Source organism: Crassostrea angulata, chromosome 6 (genome assembly GCF_025612915.1).
Source record: "Crassostrea angulata isolate pt1a10 chromosome 6, ASM2561291v2, whole genome shotgun sequence".
Taxonomy (NCBI): domain Eukaryota; kingdom Metazoa; phylum Mollusca; class Bivalvia; order Ostreida; family Ostreidae; genus Magallana; species Magallana angulata.
Window position 1 is genome coordinate 38,223,417 of NC_069116.1, and position 20,677 is coordinate 38,244,093.

The 20,677-nt window shown below is 37.2% G+C and overlaps 1 protein-coding gene across 7 annotated transcripts in view; it reads left to right on the forward strand.

Annotated features, from left to right (window-relative positions):
- LOC128186518 (basement membrane-specific heparan sulfate proteoglycan core protein-like) overlaps positions 1-20,677 on the forward strand; it is a 74,890-nt gene that overhangs the window by 44,989 nt on the left and 9,224 nt on the right. For 6 of the 7 annotated variants that reach the window (XM_052856306.1, XM_052856308.1, XM_052856311.1 and 3 more), the window contains 38 exons: positions 37-164; positions 276-362; positions 497-558; positions 752-831; positions 992-1,132; positions 1,466-1,657; positions 2,017-2,112; positions 2,340-2,429; positions 2,924-3,265; positions 3,547-3,674; positions 3,830-3,916; positions 4,094-4,158; positions 4,275-4,547; positions 4,815-4,918; positions 5,166-5,340; positions 5,706-5,990; positions 6,353-6,634; positions 6,842-6,993; positions 7,093-7,210; positions 7,325-7,445; positions 8,035-8,192; positions 8,519-8,794; positions 8,897-8,998; positions 9,178-9,357; positions 9,805-10,068; positions 10,267-10,429; positions 10,854-10,954; positions 11,416-11,499; positions 11,605-11,784; positions 14,788-14,920; positions 15,319-15,446; positions 16,752-16,865; positions 17,116-17,298; positions 18,313-18,462; positions 18,666-18,884; positions 19,677-19,769; positions 19,913-20,134; positions 20,396-20,512. In XM_052856306.1, coding sequence (XP_052712266.1) covers positions 37-164; positions 276-362; positions 497-558; positions 752-831; positions 992-1,132; positions 1,466-1,657; positions 2,017-2,112; positions 2,340-2,429; positions 2,924-3,265; positions 3,547-3,674; positions 3,830-3,916; positions 4,094-4,158; positions 4,275-4,547; positions 4,815-4,918; positions 5,166-5,340; positions 5,706-5,990; positions 6,353-6,634; positions 6,842-6,993; positions 7,093-7,210; positions 7,325-7,445; positions 8,035-8,192; positions 8,519-8,794; positions 8,897-8,998; positions 9,178-9,357; positions 9,805-10,068; positions 10,267-10,429; positions 10,854-10,954; positions 11,416-11,499; positions 11,605-11,784; positions 14,788-14,920; positions 15,319-15,446; positions 16,752-16,865; positions 17,116-17,298; positions 18,313-18,462; positions 18,666-18,884; positions 19,677-19,769; positions 19,913-20,134; positions 20,396-20,512 — 5,875 coding nt within the window. Of the gene's footprint in view, positions 1-36; positions 165-275; positions 363-496; positions 559-751; positions 832-991; positions 1,133-1,465; positions 1,658-2,016; positions 2,113-2,339; positions 2,430-2,923; positions 3,266-3,546; positions 3,675-3,829; positions 3,917-4,093; positions 4,159-4,274; positions 4,548-4,814; positions 4,919-5,165; positions 5,341-5,705; positions 5,991-6,352; positions 6,635-6,841; positions 6,994-7,092; positions 7,211-7,324; positions 7,446-8,034; positions 8,193-8,518; positions 8,795-8,896; positions 8,999-9,177; positions 9,358-9,804; positions 10,069-10,266; positions 10,430-10,853; positions 10,955-11,415; positions 11,500-11,604; positions 11,785-14,787; positions 14,921-15,318; positions 15,447-15,983; positions 16,112-16,751; positions 16,866-17,115; positions 17,299-18,312; positions 18,463-18,665; positions 18,885-19,676; positions 19,770-19,912; positions 20,135-20,395; positions 20,513-20,677 lie in introns of all 7 variants that reach the window. The other variant, XM_052856307.1, reaches the window with a different exon arrangement.

Sequence of the window (20,677 nt, forward strand, 5' to 3'; positions counted from 1 at the left end):
GTAGCCGTATTACATTTATATATGTCTCTAAATCAGAATTGTCAACACAACACGGATGGAGAAAGCTGTGAAAGATGTGCCACTGGTTTCTATGGTGATGCCACAAGAGGGACACCCAATGATTGCCAGCCATGTCCTTGCCCTCTGACGCAAGCTCCCAACCAGTAAGTATGCTTCTCTTTCTCTCTCTCTGTCTGTCTGTCTGTCTGTCTCTCTCTCTCTCTCTCTCTCTCTCTCTCTCTCAATTCATTATGATACATACTTCCTTTTCACAGGTTCAGTCCTACATGTGAGTTGGGTAGAGGTGGACAAGTCAGATGTACTGCCTGCCCTGCAGGTCACACAGGTTCCAGATGTGAGAGGTAAAGTATACAAGAGTATACAAGATTCTTAAGTACTAACTGCTCACAATTAATCCATTTAAGTACATATCTTTGGTTATTAGTTTTTTTTTCGGGGTTTCTTTTTAATTATAAATTTTATTTTTATTTAATAGTTGTATTCAGGGATACACTGGAAATCCAATGCAACCTGGAGATTACTGTAAAATATCAACTGGTGAGACTTTATGCTTGTTTGCTTAATCTACACCTAAACAGTGATAAACAGAACATTTTTATTTCACTGCAATATGCCATTGAAATAAATGTACATTGTACTTGCCATAAATTTAGTAAGTTTCATATTGTGTTAGTCAAAAATGGTGAAATTATTTAAAAGCTACAGTGGTTGAGTGTCGGCTTATTTTCAGGCCCAGATTGTCAGTGTGACAGCCGTGGAACTGTCCCCAACACCCAGTGTGATGTAGCCAGCAGACAGTGCCAGTGTAAAGTCAGTACTCATTCTTTACAGTCAGGTTTTATTTATAACTTACCCTATTTCTATTTGATGATGTTTGTATAAACACATGGCTCAGCAATATTCAGCTGCATATGAATTGTACTTTTATTTTTGTATGGTTGATGTATATGAATTTTACGTTATTTTTTAGGCAAATGTTCGAGGTCAACAGTGTCGTTTCTGTAAAGATGGCTACTTTCACTTGAGTGAAGAGAACGCCCAGGGATGCTTGTCTTGTTGGTGCTCGGGTGTAGGGACTCAGTGTAGCTCCTCCGCCTTCTATAAAGACAGGGTACGTCAGAAAGTCACTACTGTGGAATCATTAATATTCGTGGTGGCTTTTATGGATTTCATTGTCAATAACATATTCCAGATCCTTACTACGGTTGATATTTGTTAAAAATGCATGAAGGGGAATTCATGAATATTATTAAGCCTGATGGCATGAACCTGGTAAAAACCGACAATCCACAAAAGTGCCCCCCTTTCCAAATTTGAATGAAATCATTTTATTCTTTTGAAAAAAAAAATATATTGCATTATGTTAACTTAATTATCAGCTTAAAGACATTATACATGTACCTTCATTACATATATATAACATAAGAAATAACACCATTTGCAGATTTATCCAAATTTCTCGGGATCGGACACACACAACTTTGTGCTGACCAATCGTCGCCTAAGTAACTCCATCACTGATGGATTTGTCATCAACACGGACAGAAACGAGATCCTGTTCAATCAATTCACAGGAATTCAGCGGGAACGCGAGAGCCTCTTCTTCAGTCTTCCACCCAAATTCAGAGGAAATAAGGCAAGTCTTTGTTATCACTTACACTGATTAATTCACGCAGCATTTCTTAGTTATTTACTTGCATTCTTATTTTACACTAGTACTTAATTCCATGACACTATTTCATCATCATTTTGCAAGAAAAAAATTGCAGCCACCAGTAGTTTATCATTTCATATACATGTAGTTCTTAACTGTCAGAAAAATAAAAGCAAGATTTTAAAAATCTTTGAGCGATACTTCTTGCAATTTTACATAGTCATCTACAAATATAACAGTATGCATTTGTCCAGATAAAACCAAGAATGAATTGGGTGTTTTACAGTGTATGAATATGCATCTATAAGTCTAGAAATAAATGTGGATTTTGTTTCATACAGGTGACTTCCTATGGAGGATACCTGAGTTTTACACTGGAGACTGTTGTGGCCCTGGATGGAGGTCAAACGTTCCGAGATGTGGACATCGAAATCATTGTAGGTTTTCCTCGTAATGTAAAGCATGCTCAACACTCTTGATAATTAACAAGTGTATCAATTCACATAGAGCTCAATTTTTGTATAACACTCTGGATAATTAACAAGTGTATCAATTCACGTAGAGCTCAATTTTTGTATAACAAAATATACAATTTATTAATGATGTGATTGTTTTCTTAGGCAATTGATTAAAGTATAATTATGATGGTTTCTTGTTTATTTAGACCCCTGGCCAGCGACAGAGGATGTATTATCTGTTTGACCCACCCTCCCAGCCTTATCAACCTGAATCTTACAAAATTCATCTGGTGGAGGTCAGCCATTGCTATCTTCCTGGCTCAGATTCATAAGAATTCATATTGAAAGTTAAACCAGAAGTGAATTTGATTATTAAAAGAAATGTTTTACACGAAAACTTCAAAATCAACCAAAAAATATACTGTAGATTCCTTATTTTACGCGAGTACTTAATTCTGCGATTCAACAATTTACCATTAAATTGCGAGAACATAAAATCGCGAATGCCGAAATTTTATCTTATTTTCATGTTGTTTACATGTGTCCCAAAATTAAAAGCGAGATTTTAAAATTCGCGAGACAGACTTCTCGCGATTTTACGCGGATATTAATTCCTCGCGTTTAATTAGGAATTTACAGTATACAATAAAAGGTGAGAGATTTTGATGGTGATTTTTTTAATGCATTGTATGAAATGAGGTTTACTAAAAACGGTATTTCTTTTGTCATGTCAACACATCATTTAACAAAGAAAAGTAAGTTAAAGTTAAAAATTATTTTGTATCAACAGAGCACCTTCAGAATGTTGGATGGTACCTCCCCGTCACGGGAGACCTTCATGTCCATCCTGTCCAACATTGAGGCCATTCTGATCCGGGCCACCTACCACACCCTGATGGGCAGCGCCTCACTGAGGGACCTGTACATGGAGACCTCCACCTCCAACCCAACAAACTTTGGCCGCATGCCCCAGATCGAGAGCTGCCAGTGCCCTGAGGGTCACACCGGGTCCTCGTGTGAACAGTGTGCCCCTGGGTACCTCCTCCAGGAAGATGGAGTGGGTAGACGATGTGTTAGGTGTAGCTGTAACAACCATGCCGACTCCTGTGACACCCGTACCGGCCAGTGTCTGGTAAGTGTCTAACAAGGAATGTCCCTGAAGATGTTACACACTAACAATTACTTTTAATTTATTCATAGGAATGTATGTTAATACTTTATGCCCCTAAAATGATTAGATTCTCTATTTCTGTGTATGTATTTCAAGATATCCTTACATTATGAAAACAGTAGATGTATATTAATTAAAACATATATGCATGTTTTTCAAGTTATCTTAAATCTTAAGGGACAATACTAGATGTATATTAATACATGTACAAGTACATAATCTGCTTGTTTTTTTCTGGGTAGAACTGCCAACATAACACCGAAGGTGACCGATGTGAAAGATGTGCCGACGGTTTCTATGGCGACGCCACCTCAGGAACAGCCTCTGACTGTAGACCCTGTCCTTGCCCCTTGACCATCCCATCTAACCAGTAAGTTCCCATGATTCATCACCAATTGATTGTTGGGAAAGTAGTTTTTAATGACTGTGAATTATTTTTAGTTTTGGAGAGCATTAATTGGTTTGGCTGCACTTTTTATGATTGGAACTGGAGAAGTAAGTGCCCTGTTTGTTGTATGCTTTCAGATTCTCTCGCACCTGTAGACTGGACACTGATGGTATACCCACCTGTGACAGATGTCCTGTGGGGTACCTAGGCAGGGACTGTGGAACGTAAGTCTATCTCTGTTTATTTATTTCATGAATGATTTTATATAAATAATTTTATTTATAATTATGTATCAATATCATGCAAGCATGCTTATTAAGATACTGAATTTCAAGTACCATTTCAGCTATACTTTAATTTATTTATCAGGCATTCATTAATTTGTCCTTTTTTAATTCAAGATGTGACACAGCCAGAGGTTACACTGGAAATCCCAGAGAAATTGGTGGATCTTGCACACAAGGAGGTATGTTTCTGTAAAGTGGTGTACTGGTACATTATAAGACATACTTGTGAATTAAATTATCAAATGCACCGTGAGTTGAAATACATTTGTACATTCTCTGTTTCGATTATTCACAGCCTCATTGGAACCTGTGGTAGAGGTTGGCCCAATAAGGGTAGAAGAGCCCGTGGGGCACACTGTGATATTTACCTGCGAGGTCAGTGGGCCCGGGCCGTTCAATGTCGTCTGGACTCGAGCCAATCGCCAGCCTCTTCCATCTCGAGCCAACACGAACTCTCGCTACACCCTGACTATCAGAGATCTAGTGCAGACGGACTCCGGACAGTACATATGTACCGCCACCAATATACACGGGAGTACCAGAGGAATCGTGACTCTGCAGGTTACAGGTAATGCTTAGCATTTAGGGTCATTGGGAATTGGAGGAGACGCTAACTTTATAGTGGCAAAGTAAATTTTTAGAAGTTTTGCTGTGCTATTTTGCATTTCTGACTTTTTCTTAAAATGGAAGATCTTTCGAAGTCTTTCTTCGCATAGAATTGAAATGTGTAAATTTGATGTAAATACATGTAGATCTTGGGAACATTTTGTTATGGACTGTGTTTTTACATGGATGAGAAACATACATGTAATACTTGTACATCTTTGTAATGAAGGTCGAGAGCAGCCTATTCGTGTTAGAATCGATGAGCCAACATCAGTCACCAAAAGCCAGGGCCAGTCCGTACGATTTGTCTGCACTGCCTCAGGATCAAACACTGTAAGTGACAAAAATTGCAGAGTAAGACTTGAATATTCACTTATATGTTATTTTTTTTTCTGAATTCAAGAAAAACCAAACTTCTACATACATCTGAAAAGACTTTATAGGCAGTTATAGAGAACAAAACCCACAATATTTGATGTAACCAGTACTATTATATTTAAAAATTAAATTAAATAAATGGGTTTAAAATGTTCATGGCATAATTTTCTTGATATATGAATGAAATTGTTTTTTCTTTCAGATGACCTACATCCTGGCCTGGTCCAAACAAAGTGGCACCCTTCCATCTAAGGCAACCGAGAGGAATGGAGTACTGGTAATCCCCAACCTTCAGCCAGAGGATGCTGGGACCTACATGTGTACTGGGTCCGACATCATGTCCACTGATACCGCAGTGGCTGTACTAACAGTCAGTGGTAGGTACTGGTACTCTAATGGTACTCTACAGTTGTCCAGCTGGTCAACAGTTTTACATTATTCTCTCAATTAAGTCATCAGCTCTTGTAGAGGGATTTTTATTGTGTTTTTTTTTTAGAAAAAAAAATATCCAATACAAAAAGTTTGAAATTTTTTAAGACGGGATTAACCTGTTACCAATAAAAATGTTTAAATTAAAAGTTGGAAATGAGAATTTTTCAATTTGAAATTTCTGTATTCTTATTTTATTTTTTGATCATAAGTGATTCATCTTCAGTTCCTCTAGATCATTCACCATCTGTGCATACTAGAATGTGGTGATACTGAACTTGGTGTTGTTATTAATTCTAACATTCTACTTTAGCCACAGAAACTGCTCCAGAAATCCGAATTGAGCCCCGCTACCAGACCGTCAAGGAGGGGCAGGAAGTTGTGTTTACTTGTCTGGCGGTCTCTGGCCGTCCAACCCCCACCCTGGAGTGGAGAAGGAAGGAGGGGGGTAGATACCCAATGAATTCAGCAGCCACTTTGAACAATGGTGTGTTCAGGATTCCCATCGCCGTACAGTCGGATGAAGGAGAATATTACTGTAAAGGAACTAACGTGGCAGGAATGTCCGAGATACGCACCATCTTGTTTGTTCAAAGAGGTAAGCAGGCAGCCCTTGTGAAAGAAAAAAGTTAACTGTTGATATAATGATGAGTAAGTAGTACAAAATATGAATTACGATAATGTAAGTAACCAATGTCTTAATGTAAATTCTTAAGTTTTCATTTGTTGCAAATTACACCAATCCGAGGTAAAAACGTCACACAAAGATATTTTTGATTAAAATATATTTTTTCAGTGAAACATTATGAATTTTACTCAGTACATAGAAATACATATATGTATGCGAATACTTTTTTTGTGTATTATCTGTAAATTACTCCCTTGCTGATATTTCCTAGTTGAAAGTATTCTATTTACTGCTTGTAGAAGTCATTTCTTTACCTGTTCCATTTGCTTTAGATGAGACAAGACCTGATTTGACAGTGCTGGTAAGACAGGGCATTGTTACTGTGGTGGCTGGTGGCACTGCTGAGTTAGTTTGTTACGTTGATGGGTCAAGGCCACAGTTAGTGTGGTCCCGATCTGGTGGTCTCCCCGCAGGCTCCACCCAGACAAACGGCGTCCTGACCATTCCCAACATCCAGCTCTCTGGCGGCGGTCGATACATCTGTACAGCCATTGCTCCGACGGGAGAACGCGGCACGGTTACCACCACTATCACTGTCAACCCAGAGGTCATTGGTGAGTGTTCACTGTTGGGGGAGGGTTCTATGCAGCCATGAAAAGGTCCCAGATATTGTTATGATAATTGATATGAGATTTACATTTAAGATCAATTAAAATGGGAATCTTGTTTCAAATGTGTGAAAATATTGAATTACAAAATAATATTTTAATAAATATAAATTGTATGCACGATTTCTGATGACTGATGAAAATTTTAAACAGCTGTGAGGCCAACTGCTATCATTGATGCGCCGGACCAGAAACTGACCATCGACCAAGGAACCACGGCAACCATTCGTTGTGAGGTGACGGGAACACCACAGCCCACCATTACTTGGAGCAAGAGCCGAGGAGACCTCACTGACAGACACAGAGTAAGGTTTCCAGATATGGCACCACAATAGCTTAAAATATGATTATAGTTTTTTACTTTTTTGTGTGTTTAACGCACTTTTTGACTAAATTTTGTATAGGTGACTGGAGGAACACTGAGAATCGTGGGAGCTCAAGTGGAGGATCGTGGAATTTACCTCTGTCTGGCCGAGAATTCAGCAGGCCAGGATCAGGCTTGGGTCATCGTAGAAGTTCTGCGTAAGTTATTTAAAATTTCTTTGCAGAATTCTATGTACAAAAAACTCTTCATGATTTCCCAGTATATACCGGTAAGCTTTGATTTAGTGTTTATCCTCTATTCTTCTATGTTAGCAAGAGCAAAGCCAACAATAACGCTGTACCCAGAGGAGACTGCTACAGCCTCCATAGGAGGGAGCGCCATGTTTGTGTGTAGAGCCTCAGGGGAGCCTCAGCCCACAGTCACCTGGACAAGGTAAGTTCTTGGATTGTAGCAGATGTACAAGACCTCATAGTTTTCAGAAAAATAGTAGTGATACGTCTAATGTAAAGGTATAACCATACATTTGGCTGTGTATCTATTTAGTATTTTTTGGTGTGGAGCATAGCATCAAATAGGTCAAGTACATTATTAAATGTCACGCATATACACTGTAAAGCAACTTTTACTTGCAAAGACTTTATTTCGCCATTTACTTGTCAATGAGATGAACTAGTTCACAGGGACTAATTTTTCCAGCTAAGCCATATCAACACCTGTGTTATAAAAAAAGATAATATGATAAAGACTGGTTTGAGACAAGAAATAATCCCGATGAAAAGACTCTTGTGAACCTTGAAAAAATTTCTTGCATGGAAATATAAGTCGGTTTACAGCCTGTATGAATATATAAATTCAGAAATATGTGAAAAAACTTTGCTTATTTATTAAAAAATCAATTTCCACCAAGTATACACTTATGGAAAATGGACTGCTGCTAAATGTCACCTTGGCACCGACACATACACAATATATTGCACACTAAGTATGATATGTTTACAGTAATTCTGATTGTTTGGTACAGGGCTGGGGGAGAGTCGTTTGAGAGAGCCACCACAGAGATCAAACCAAACGGTGTGTTGATGTTCACCAGGGTGACAGGAGAGGAACAAGGCAGCTACATCTGTACTGCCACCAACTCAATGGGCTCCATTAGCGCCTCAGCCACCCTCCTCATCGCAGGTACGCCTTACTGCTCCCACTGTGTTCGTTACAGTCTCAGAGTCATTTGTTTTGGGGATTTTCGGAAAGTTGGGGGGAGGGGGTGTTTGGAGGTAGGTTAGGGAGAGTAAAATATCTTTCCAAAGGAATTTGTCTCTTTAGGATGCCGAAATTCTCTCATAAGGTGAAAAAAAAAGATTTTTGAACATTTCATGGAATTCTTAGCATCAAATTTTTAGTTTTATTAAGAGGTTTTCTCTTCTGTAATTGAAATTACATTAAGTCAGTGGTATCATTTCATGATGCTAGAAATACCATTGGAGACCCTTTGTTTCAATATTTTACAGGGCCACCAAGGGTAATCATTCAGCCCAGCAGAACCGTGTACGCAGTAGTTGGACAGAGAATCACCTTGGAATGTATCGGTCAGGGCAGCCCCACCCCCAGTGTTTACTGGCGATATGACTCCGCCCCCAACAGGGGAGACCTGCCAATCAACTTACCGCAAGGAGCAGGCTCTGCTACTCTGACCATTGAATCCGTGGCAAATACTGACTCGGGCAACTACGTATGTGTTGCCACCAATAACGTTGGTACTACGGAGAACACTGCACAGATTATCGGTAACCATGTTGTTCAGTTTTACTCTGTGTTTGAATGAGATGAATTATTGACCGATTAATGGTATATTATGTGTACTAATTTATGAGTGTTGGTTGTTGCAGTTAATGATGAAAATCCCAATGTGCCCGGTGTGACCATTGAGGGCCCCCAGACAATGTCAGTAACAGAGGGTCAGTCAGTCACACTCAGGTGTGACACCACAGGTAAGAAAAGACCATTTCATTCTGTTATTCAATTCCATACACATATGCATCAACATATCTAATTTTACATAAATTCTTTTCATCCATGGTAAAGTATTGTGTTAATTCAGTTTCAAGTGAATTCTCACTATAGAGGGTTAAATAATGCATTAATTCAGTTTGACATGATTTCTGTGTAGGGTTAACCAATGCGTTGATTCAGTGGCGGCGTAAGGAGGGACCACTGCCCCCTAACCACAGAATCCAGGGAGGTACTCTTTACATTCCACGATTCCAGAGGGAGTACGCCGGAGAGTACATCTGTACAGCTACCACACCAGCCAGGAACTATGAGACATCTGTCTTCATCATTGTAACAGGCAAGTCTTTATACTAAACAGCTCATGTGTCACTGTTACTATAAAAGTTGGTTTTTTTTACGCGTAGGGGAAATTTGTTACGTAAAATACCCCCATGCATATGGTAACAAAATAATACTTAAGAGGGGTTAATGGAGCAACCACGTATTTAATACCCATGCATTTTGTTTGACTATAAAAAACGTGTACTTAACCACCAGTGTAAATATATAACCTCTTTTACTGTAAATTGAAGTTTAGAAACATACTAAAAGTAAATACCGGTAATGATTTTTTAATCTACAAATCCAGGTTCCATTTGAGAAAACAAATTTGATATTTTAGTCATTTTCAAATTTATTGAAACTTAATTACATTCTCTTGAATTTTAATTAAAATTTAAAACACACAAAATTTGCCCTCATAAATTTAAATGAATCTACATCATTATTGTGTGTATTTTTACAGTGACCCCCATCTTGAGTATCTCACCCGCCCAGGTAGAGGCCAGGGCTGGACAGACCGTGAGGCTTAGATGTCAGCCTGAGGGCCAGGGACCTTTTAACATTGAGTGGGTTAAAATGGACGGAATTTTGTCCCCCTCAGCAACTCAATCTCTGGACGGCGTTTTGGAGATCCGACAGGTCACTGCGGCGGATGCTGGGCGGTATAGATGTGTCGCCACCAACTCTGCAGGATCTTCAGATGGCTTTGCTGTTGTTATTGTACAGGGTATGATTTTATAATAACCATGCATATATATAGTTTGTGTGATTGTTCTTTTTGAGAGTTTACTGCAAGAAAAACATATCTCATTTTGATAATTTTAAGGTAGATCTGATGGTTAATATGTTGATAGCCCAACCATCTATTAAAATGTGTTACCATTGTAGATATTCTGACTCTGATAGTTTGACTTTTACTTTTCAGTGCCTCCCACTATAGTGGTCTCCAACAGAGACCAGTCAGCCCGTGAAGGTGAGACGGTGTCCATGCGGTGTCAGGTCACAGGTACACCACAGCCCCAGGTCACATGGGAGAGGCTGGGCGGGGCATTACCCTCTAACTCCGACATCAGGAACAATGTTCTCACGTAAGATTTGTAGTCAAAAGATACAGTAAGAGTTACCAAGATGAGATGCTTTATCATTGAAATTTTTAAATTGAAGAACATAATGATATTCTGACTTTAAGTTCTTGCATACTGTGGTTTCATCAGTATTATTTTGTTGAATAACAATTTTTGGGCATTGAGTTGTTAAGTCAATGTACAAAAGGAAATGTTCATCAAAGTGTTATACATGCATGTGATAACAATTTATTTGAAAGACCATTGTCCATGAACTTATTAACCCCAAAACTGGGCATTTTGCAATATCTACGGAAAATTGAAACACCAAAATATTGATGAAACAACAATATTTATGTGAAAAACTGTATAATTGCTGAATCACATATTTGAATATTTGTCCTTGATTTTTAAACTAACATTGGAGACCTTGGCTTTGTTTTGTCAGGATCAACAATGTGAGACAAGAGGACACTGGCCGCTATATATGTAGGGCTAGGAGCTCAGCAGGGTCAGCCCAGGGCGACATCATCCTCACCGTCATCTCAGGTCAGCGGCTACTCCTTGTCTTGTTCATCACTTCATCCTCATTGTTTTAGTTTACATTGTATTTTATTGTGATTTATTGCTTCTATCACTCTCTATAGTACATTGATTAAGCAATCTGTAACGGACATGCACTTAAAAACACAAAAATAATTTGTTCCTAACAAATTACATGTGTATACAGCACAGTTTGAATGATGAAGATCAATCATATTTGTGTATTATATAAAATATGACTTTGATTGAGTATGGTTGTAGCTAAACAAAAGGACAAGTGATTTTTATTCATTATGAATGTAATTTTATAAAACGGATTAGATCAATACAATTTTTGGATTAGGGGAATGAAACTGACTTTGCCGAATGTGTGAATTCATTAAAAGGATGTTCGTTGTAACTGTGTTTTACTGTAATCATTATCCTACCATGCCTTTAGTTTCATTGAATGCCTTTTCCACTTTTAGGTGGAGGTGATGGAGGCGTTATCCAGTATGACACACAGACGGTTAATGCCGGTGAAAAAGTGGAAATGGAGTGCGTCTCAACAGGTAAGCCCATTGTTAAAAGACTTTATGCACCAGTATTTTATATGAGGTAAAATGACAATGAATTTCAAGGTACAATGTACAACTATTATTGAACTCTTTGAACAGGATTTCCGCTGCCAACTGTCACATGGTCTCGGGAGGATGCTCCTCTTCCTCAGAGAGCCATTGTTAACGAGGCGTTCCTGATTATTCAGTCCATCCGTCCAGAAGATGCAGGAACTTATGTCTGCACGGTAGAAAACACTGGCGGACGAGTTACAAGAAAAGTCACACTGTTTGTTAGAGGTATACAGTACAGCTCACGAGTATCCCGACACCCACCGTGTAAAAAACACGGTTGAAAACGGTCTGTGTCGCACCGTGCACACGGTGTGACACCGTGTATGTGTATTGGAAAATTCAAGAAAAAGCACCGTGTCGCACCGTGGCCGCCCGTGTAACTCGGTGGCCATTGTGTCACTCCGTGTATATCGTTACCTGAGACGTTGATAGAAATAGCGTATGTTTAGAAATATAGAAATTATGACTTAACAAGGGTTGAAACATACATATCCTTTTCATTTTAAAAGAAAAAGAATGTCTACTTAAGTTGCACGGACCCAGAAAATTGTCGAGGCTGTCAACGTGAAGTTAATTTTTTGTTATCTGAAAACTCAACGTAAATGGATACCTTTGAATTCATTTGTTCTTAAATAAATTAAAATAAATTCACCAAAAATATTTAATAATCAATTAATATATAATCAAAATTTAAATCAATTTTATTCATCTTGTTTTTTTTTCTAAATACACGTGATATTGTAACTGACGATCGTATTAAAATGTCGGGAGCTTAAACATCTTATTTCTGTTATCTGTAAACACTTTCTGGTTTATTAATTAATTTACAGCCTTACTTTTAACCGATTAAAAATGAGAAATGAAAACACTTCAGATCATGTTTTTCTAAAAACATGTGCTGTTGATGTGCTGTAGTAAATAACAACCCCATATTACCGGTTACTCGAATAATTTGGACTTCAGCTATTTATGTAGCAATGAATAAACAAAACATCACTTTTATATTATAGATTATAGATAAATACATGTACAAACTCTTTTTAAATTATATTCAAGCATTGTACATGTATTAAAAATATACCCGCATTTCATAAAATAATTTTCAACTTTATTTCCGTATAGCTCGTCATGGCCTCGTGATTTCACATGAAAAAATCACTCGTGCGATGTACGTAAGCTGATCAGATACACAGCATTGTCTTTCATCTTTGGTTCTATACACAACAGGTGTTATTGTCTGTCTTGTTAGGTGTCACTGGAAATTACAACTAACTGTGTGTATATTTGGACGTCTGAACAGGTGTACTCGAGATGCCGTTATTCACACCTTTCCGCGAACACCTGTATGGTAACTCATCACAACCCGTCGTGTGTATGGTCTGAATATATCTTACTTCTACTTTGTTAATTCAATGATTTTTCCTAATCTCTAACAAACAAAAAAATTGTCTGTAGATATGTACACAAACAACTACACGTAAGACTATTGGCGCGTGGATCCGGGAACAATTCAGCAACTAATTTCACAAAGTATTAACTTGCGATAAGAAATTATTTACCGGGTTCACATACATGTATGTACAAAAAAACCTGATTGATTAAAAAGATGAATGAGATAATACCGGTAACTTTTTGCAAGCATTTATAATAAACACAACTTTATTGAAGTGAAATAGCGTCGAAATTTTAACGAAAAATCTTATTACATTGTGAACTTTACAAACTTTTAGTCATTGTGTTGAAATCGTTATTAAAACCATGGATCTAAAATAAATGAATTAAATTCATACAAATAGAACTCTTATAATTCAAAAAAAGTTGCACAAAAGTAGAGAGAGAGAGAGAGAGATAGAGAGAGAGAGATTTTACAACGTAATATTCCAACCCTCATGCATGCAGTATTAGAATGAAGAAACTAAACATTTCAAACACTGAATACGTCATTGTTACACATTTTTCTATTTTGCAGACTTAAAAAAAACAATAGAACGACATTTTTTCCATATCATGGAAGGGGCACGTGGTCTATCTCGCGGGCTGATTTGATTGACAGGGATAGCACGTGGACCCTGACTGCATATATTCTATCGCAATTTTAGGGAAAAGGGTTAAATATAATAATGGAAACTATAAATCTAACTTATTACACTGAATTACAAGTAAAATGTACTTAAATTAAACTCATACTGGTACTCTCTCTCTCTCTCTCTCTCTCTCTCTCTCTCTCTCCTCTCTTATATGACGATCATTAAACAATCAAACAGTAATTATTGCAATACAGAGTAGATTCTTGGAACACAAATAATTTCTAAACTCAAATTGCTATAAAGATAGAATAAAAAAATTTCAAGAACCGATCCACGGATTCATAGCGCTATGAATATGTACCGTGCGGTACTACATGGACAAGTACATCACATTTATGTATAAAAGAAAGAAAATTTGAAAATATATTAGATATAAAGCTGTATAATTATATTATTTAGAAAAATTTGTTTTCAACAACCCGTTAGATTTGTTGAATAGTGTATAAGTGAGAAAAGATCACAGTTATGGTGCTATGCACTATTGAAACTGCCAAACTACAGTAACTACGATTACTACTACGTTTAAAAACGGACTGAAACAAAAACTTATAGAACCGTTTATTTGAATTTTAAAAAGGAAAAGAAAATGTTAGACAGTGTTTTAATTGATCAAACCTTTATGTGGGCGATATCGATTTTTGATATTAACAAAAATCAACCGTGTCAATCGCAAACGTCTGAAAATTGCGTGCATAAAAATTTTATTTATTTCTATTTCTTTGTCTTTTTATTTGATTCTCTTACCTACATCAAAAAATATTTTATTTATATTTGTTTTATTCCTAAATCCTCCTTTTTTCACAGGTAAATACCGCGTGTTACACCGTGTAATGTCCGTGTTGCATCGCGTTGCACCGTGTCGCACCGTGTTTTTTCTCGTTCGGTGGCCGTAACAGAGAACAATAGATCAAAGGTACCGACACTTCCACGCTCAGCGTGGACTTTCAAACACGGTGGTCGGTGTTTTTGTCGGGATACTCGTGAGCTGTACTGTAACACAATATCAAAAAAAGAAAAATAATATTTAAAAAAAACTATGTTGCAACTTTTTCCCATGGATCATAGAATCATGTATTTATTTTTTGTTATATTAATTTTGAGGATTTTTAAAGCAATTTGTGGTTTATTTTAATTTTAACAGCAAAGCCGGTTATCACGGGTGGCACTGAGTCGCTGACCGCCGCCCTGGGGTCCAGTGCGTCTATGTCATGTCAGGCCGCAGGATACCCTCAACCCGAGATCAGCTGGTACAAACGCGACGGATCCATGCCAAGGTAAAGAATATAGATGTACACTGCATATACATCAAAGGAAACTTTGAAACCGCTTTATTGATACAGGATGACATGTTGCATTGTTAAAAAATGTGTCCAACAATGAATGAATTCAGTATTGTTAGTGTGGATTTTTGTTAATTCTCTGCGTAGAAACTTAATAAATTATTATCTGATTGAATGGAGAGATAAACAGATGATATGAGTATTTTACATTCTGGTATTATGTGGGTAATATTTATTCATTAATGTAAAGGAAATATATGCTAGACGTTTTACAATGTTACAAGGGTGGTTAAGCATAATTTAGATGGTGAAATATATGAAGAACCTCACAGATAGAAATGTGTAAAATGATTTTATACCCACATACATGTGAACTCTCACTTGATTTATAGAGATTACTCGGTTGATGAAGGTGCCTTGAAAATCGACCGATTAAGACCCGAGGACGCAGGCACCTACATTTGTAATGCGCAAAATGATATGGGCAAATATGAGCATTCGACCAGTCTGGTAGTAGGGGGTAAGGCCTTGACACACGTTGCTGCCTTCTATCGCTTGCTGTGTATCTGTGCTAACAGGCTTTGTGGATCCTGTGACTGGAACTGAATTTTTCCCATATCATTTTTACGATAAAATAATTGATTATGACTATAAAGATAATATAACATATGCCATTCAAAAACTGATAATTTTTTTTTTTTTGCATTTTCAGTATTGTTAATGAAAGGGTAAATGAATACAAACAACTGATTTTGCTATTGAAAGTCAGTGGATCTGGATTTAAAGATAATCGAACATGTTGGTTGAAAATCTTATATAAATTTTTTTTGTTTATAACATTGATAAATAAAAGGTAAATGTAATGCAATTACGGAATTTATTTGGTTGATTTCACTATTAAAAGTCACAGGATCCACTCCCCGCTTTTTCTCTCAGATTAGCTTTGCAGCAGGTGCCCTGCCCAGCAGTCCTCACTCTCGCCGCCAAGTTACCATGAAAACATGGCGGCTGTCCTGTGTTGATCTGTCTCTCTCACTGTTGTCTGTCGTTTTTTCAGAGATTACATGGTAGATAACGGAATGCTGGAGATACCCAGGCTCTACCCAGGAGACCAGGGCACTTATGTCTGTCAGGCCCAGAATGATATCGGTCAAAATGAAAAAGATTATAACCTTTCTGTTGGGGGTATAGTCTATTAATTCTTTTTGCTGTAATTTTTTTGTTACTTATTCGATCCGTGTGTAGAGATTAGATGTTACAACTGCTGGTGAACGGATATAATATCCATATGTGTGTGAATTTAGATGTTGTGTTAATTTCTTGATTAATAATTAGTACATTTCTATAATAGAATTACATGGCATTGAAACTTTTCGTTCTTTAAGTAATGCCACGAATCAAACATAAAATGCAAGATTTATCTGTCTCACAGCTAGTTTACTTCAATTCTGCTACTTGTACTGCTATTTTTCTTCTCTGTATATAATCTCTTTTTGTATATCAAATCTTGAAAAACCAATTGCACATATACCGTTCCTATTTAAAATTCATATAGCTATTTAATTGCTGAAAAAATTTAAACATTTATTTTGATGAAGTAAGTGGTACTTAGTACACACACACACATACGTACATTAACCACATTTTTAATTTGTAAGGATAAAGATAAAAGAAAAAAAAAGATAAAAACTGTGTTGAATAAGTATTAATGGTTGTTATGAATACCTTTGAAATGTTTAAAATACTTCAAATGAAAGCTAATTTAGTTCAATACTGAATGCATAACATGACAGAACTTAATGAGCCTCTCTTCAATCTTGTCTAGATTTGGTTCCTTACTTTGACCAAGAGCCAGTCTCCTACATCAGCTATCCTCCAATAGAGGATCATCACATCAACTTCGAGATTCTCCTCTCCCTCAAACCAGAAACCACGGACGGTAATTACACAGAAATCACAGAAAAACCTGTCTTACGCCATCTCTATGCATCTTTTTTCAATCCAACATTGTTGTAGTCTAAAACATAATTATTTGAGTATACATGGTGACTGCAGGTTTGAAATCATGTTAGACTGTTATGATAATCTAATCTTAACAATGAATCAATACTGAGGTAGCTACCTTTTGAGAAGTGCTAGGAAATCTGCGATGTTCTTTGTCACATGTTGTTGATTTGGGGATATTCCAGGCTTGGTACTATACAACGGTCAGTATGACAGTGCCAGGGGAGACTATGTATGCTTTGGAATGAGAGGAGGATACCCAGAGTTTGGATTCGATGTCGGTTCTGGTCCAGCGCTCATCCAGGGCAATAAAACCCTATCTCTGAACCAGTGGAACTCTATCAAACTGAAGAGAGAAAATTCAGTTGGTGAGAATATTTAAATGATATGAGATTTCTTTAAAGTTAGATATTTTCATTCATTTTTTTAAATACATCAGTGAAACATATAGATGCACTATGAGGATTTTTCTGTTTTTTGTAAATTTTGCAGTATTGTTTCAAAGGCAAAAAAAACAATCCATTGCAAAAAAATAGATCCAGAGGGGTTTTTGAGATGCTTATACAGTGGAGCCTCAGTTATCCGGACGCTTACGTACCCAAGTCCAATCGTCCGGATAGATGAAGCGTCCGTATATCTGAAATGTGTCTATTGTTGTCATGAATGATAATGTATTTGTATACAATGGCTTCCAGTGTTGATACATGGTTTTTTTGCCTTTCACACCCTATAGTAACACATGCTAGAGTTGTCTGTTGATATAAACGTTTTTGGATATAAAGAACTCTGCTTTATTTAACTATTTTGTCATGAAATATTAACCGGACAATAATGATAACCGAATCAAGCGAAATTCTTTGTGTCCAAGTGTGATATGTGTGTGATACACTGTTGTTCGCAATTTTCTAATTTTTGAAAGTTATTTGGGAAGTCAGTGTGTTTATACAAGCTTCTCATGAGGGTCTAGCACGTAAAAAAGGTGTGAAACTTAATTGACTGGGGTAATCTTTTGTACTGAGTAGGGTATCATCAAATTTTACCGTCCGGTTAAATGATGCAAGATTAGTAGTAAATCAGTATTTTGTGGTAAAAACAGACCGTCCGGATCCGGAACGCGGAATTCCAGATAAATGAGACAAATAACGTATAAAAAAATCTGTTCCCAAATAAAATCGTCCGTAAACTGAAGCGTCCGGTTACCTGGCGTCCGGATATCTGAGGCCCCACTGTATTCACCAATTAAGAAGTGGTAAAGAATTAAACAGAAAAATCTGTCGTGGCAACTATTTTCACTCAAAAAGCAAAAATTTACAACCGCAAAAATAATCAGTAATACTGTACTTGGAATCTACTGCAAACATGTGTGAAACCACTAATTACAGGAACGCTGGAGGTGAATGATGAACCAATATACACGGGCTCCTCTTTGGGACAGTTCAGTGGTCTGGATTTGGGTCAAAACATGTACTTGGGTAATGTTCCAGATGCCAACAATGTTCCTGAGCCAGCAAGATTCTCATCTGGATATGTTGGTAAAAAATTGTTTTGTTTACTGTATTTTGAAGGTTCTTCTCTTTACAAAATGTGGAATCTACTGAATAGTTAACCAAGTTCAGCATCTGAAAAACTTGTATATATAGCTATCATAGAAAACTTTAGTGAATATGTTTTGGGAACAGATATTAATGTAAGTAATTTAAGGAATTTCTAAATTTTAAGTCTGACAATTTTTCAGGTGTTATAAGTCAGGTGATAATAAATGGGAAAGATTTGAACCTGGGGGCGGATGCTCTGGAACTGAAGGGTATTGAACCATACAATGCTTGTAAGGACCGACCATGTCTAAACAGGGGCAGGTGCCTTCCTGCCAACTCTAAGTATGGATACAAGTGTGACTGTCCCACTGGGTTCACTGGAAGTCGCTGTGAGACCACAGGGAGGGGCTGTTATCCAGGTGAGTCTTAGACTGGACAAGGGAGCAAGGAGGCAAGGAGTCATGGGATTTGTAACTATTGATAAAGCTGTGGCTATTTATGGACTGTGGATATCAGCCTGAAAAGCTCAGTGGTAGAGCTTTTGACTGGAGTTACAGGGGTCCTGGGTTCAATTTACAGTCCAGCCATTTTCTTTGTATATTTTCTGAATTTCCTTTTTTCATATTACAAAAGTTTTAATCATGGTAGAATCAGTTAAACATACATGAAATGCTCTGAATTTTTTATTTTGGGTATGAAATTAGGAAGCATTGCAGAAAAATACATAACATAACAGATTTATTAAGAAATAAGGGATAAAATACTCATTTGATGTGGTTATGATATTATGATGTCATAGAATAATTTGGCTAACTGAGAATGCAATCGGTTAGTCTAGAGTAGGTAACATAACATTGAAAATGGTTGATAGGGATAAAACAGACTGTGCTTGCTGCCTAATCCCTTTCAATTTTCTGTATTGAATAATTTATTGTTCAAATTACTGTAAAGCAACTTTTATTTGCGACAATTTTGTTTCTCAATTTACTTCCTATAAACTGGTTCGCGACGACTAATGTCGCGACCAAGCCTTATCCAGACTCATGTTGTGATAACAACCATACGACAAGGTCTGGTTCCCCGGCGAGAAATATCAGTTACGACAAAGCTCTCGCGAACCTCGCGAAAATTTCTTGCACACAAATAAAAGTTGGTTTACAGTAATTGAAATAAAATGGGTGATACATATATTTGATTTGTGTTTGTACTAGGCATTTGTGGACCGGGTGGCAGATGTCGAGATTTAGCAGGAGGTCACCAGTGTATCTGTCCAATGGGAAGAATCGGCTCTGGGTGTCGTCAGCGTAAGAAAATTAATATCGTTAAACTGTGGACTTTCCATGCATGTATTTTTTTTTTATTTAAAAACAGTATTTTTGCACTGGTATTTTCTTCAGAAAGTTAAAATGTTTATAATGTTAAAAGCTTGATATATCATACATTGCAGAAGTACAAGTGATCTACCCACAATTCAATGGCTCATCATTCTCATCCTACGATCCAATCAGAAACGCTCGTTTCCAGCTGAAAATTGAAATAGAGATCAAGCCGCAGTCATTGGATGACGGAATTGTGCTGTACAGCGGACAGAACGAAGATGGATCCGGAGACTACGTGGTTGTCCTGATGAAGGATGGATATCTGGAGTTCCGCTACAACACTGGATCAGGTAATGTCTCGGATCTCTTCCTTGCTTCAATTTTTGCCAATACTGTAATTGCTCAATAGGTTATATAGCTGCCAACATTTACAAGTACAATAGAGGTGGCCCGGGTTCATCTATAATAAACAATAAGTGTAAACATCAGGGTAGCTAGATGGCAACTGCACCAATGTATTGTGTCAGTTTTATTTGAAGCAGAGACAGTTTAGTTAAAGGATGTTGTGAACTGAATTATTTTGGTAAGTAGAAATGTCTTTTTTTTTTCAGGTGAAGCTGTGCTGAAGAGTAAGAAGAAGCTGGTGTCCAATGAGTGGGTCCGAATCACCGCCACCAAATCAGGACAGGAAGGAAGCCTCATTATTAACAATGAGGAACCAGTCAAAGGTAGGCTGGGGACTGGGAACCAGCAACTGCTTTATACCTGCATGAAGCAAAATTGCTCAACCTTAAGGAAATAAAATTTCCAAAACTACCGGTAATATGTAGAAAATAAACAAGTAAAGAATCTTACTTTAGTCTTATTCCAATGTACAATGCACAAAATGATGA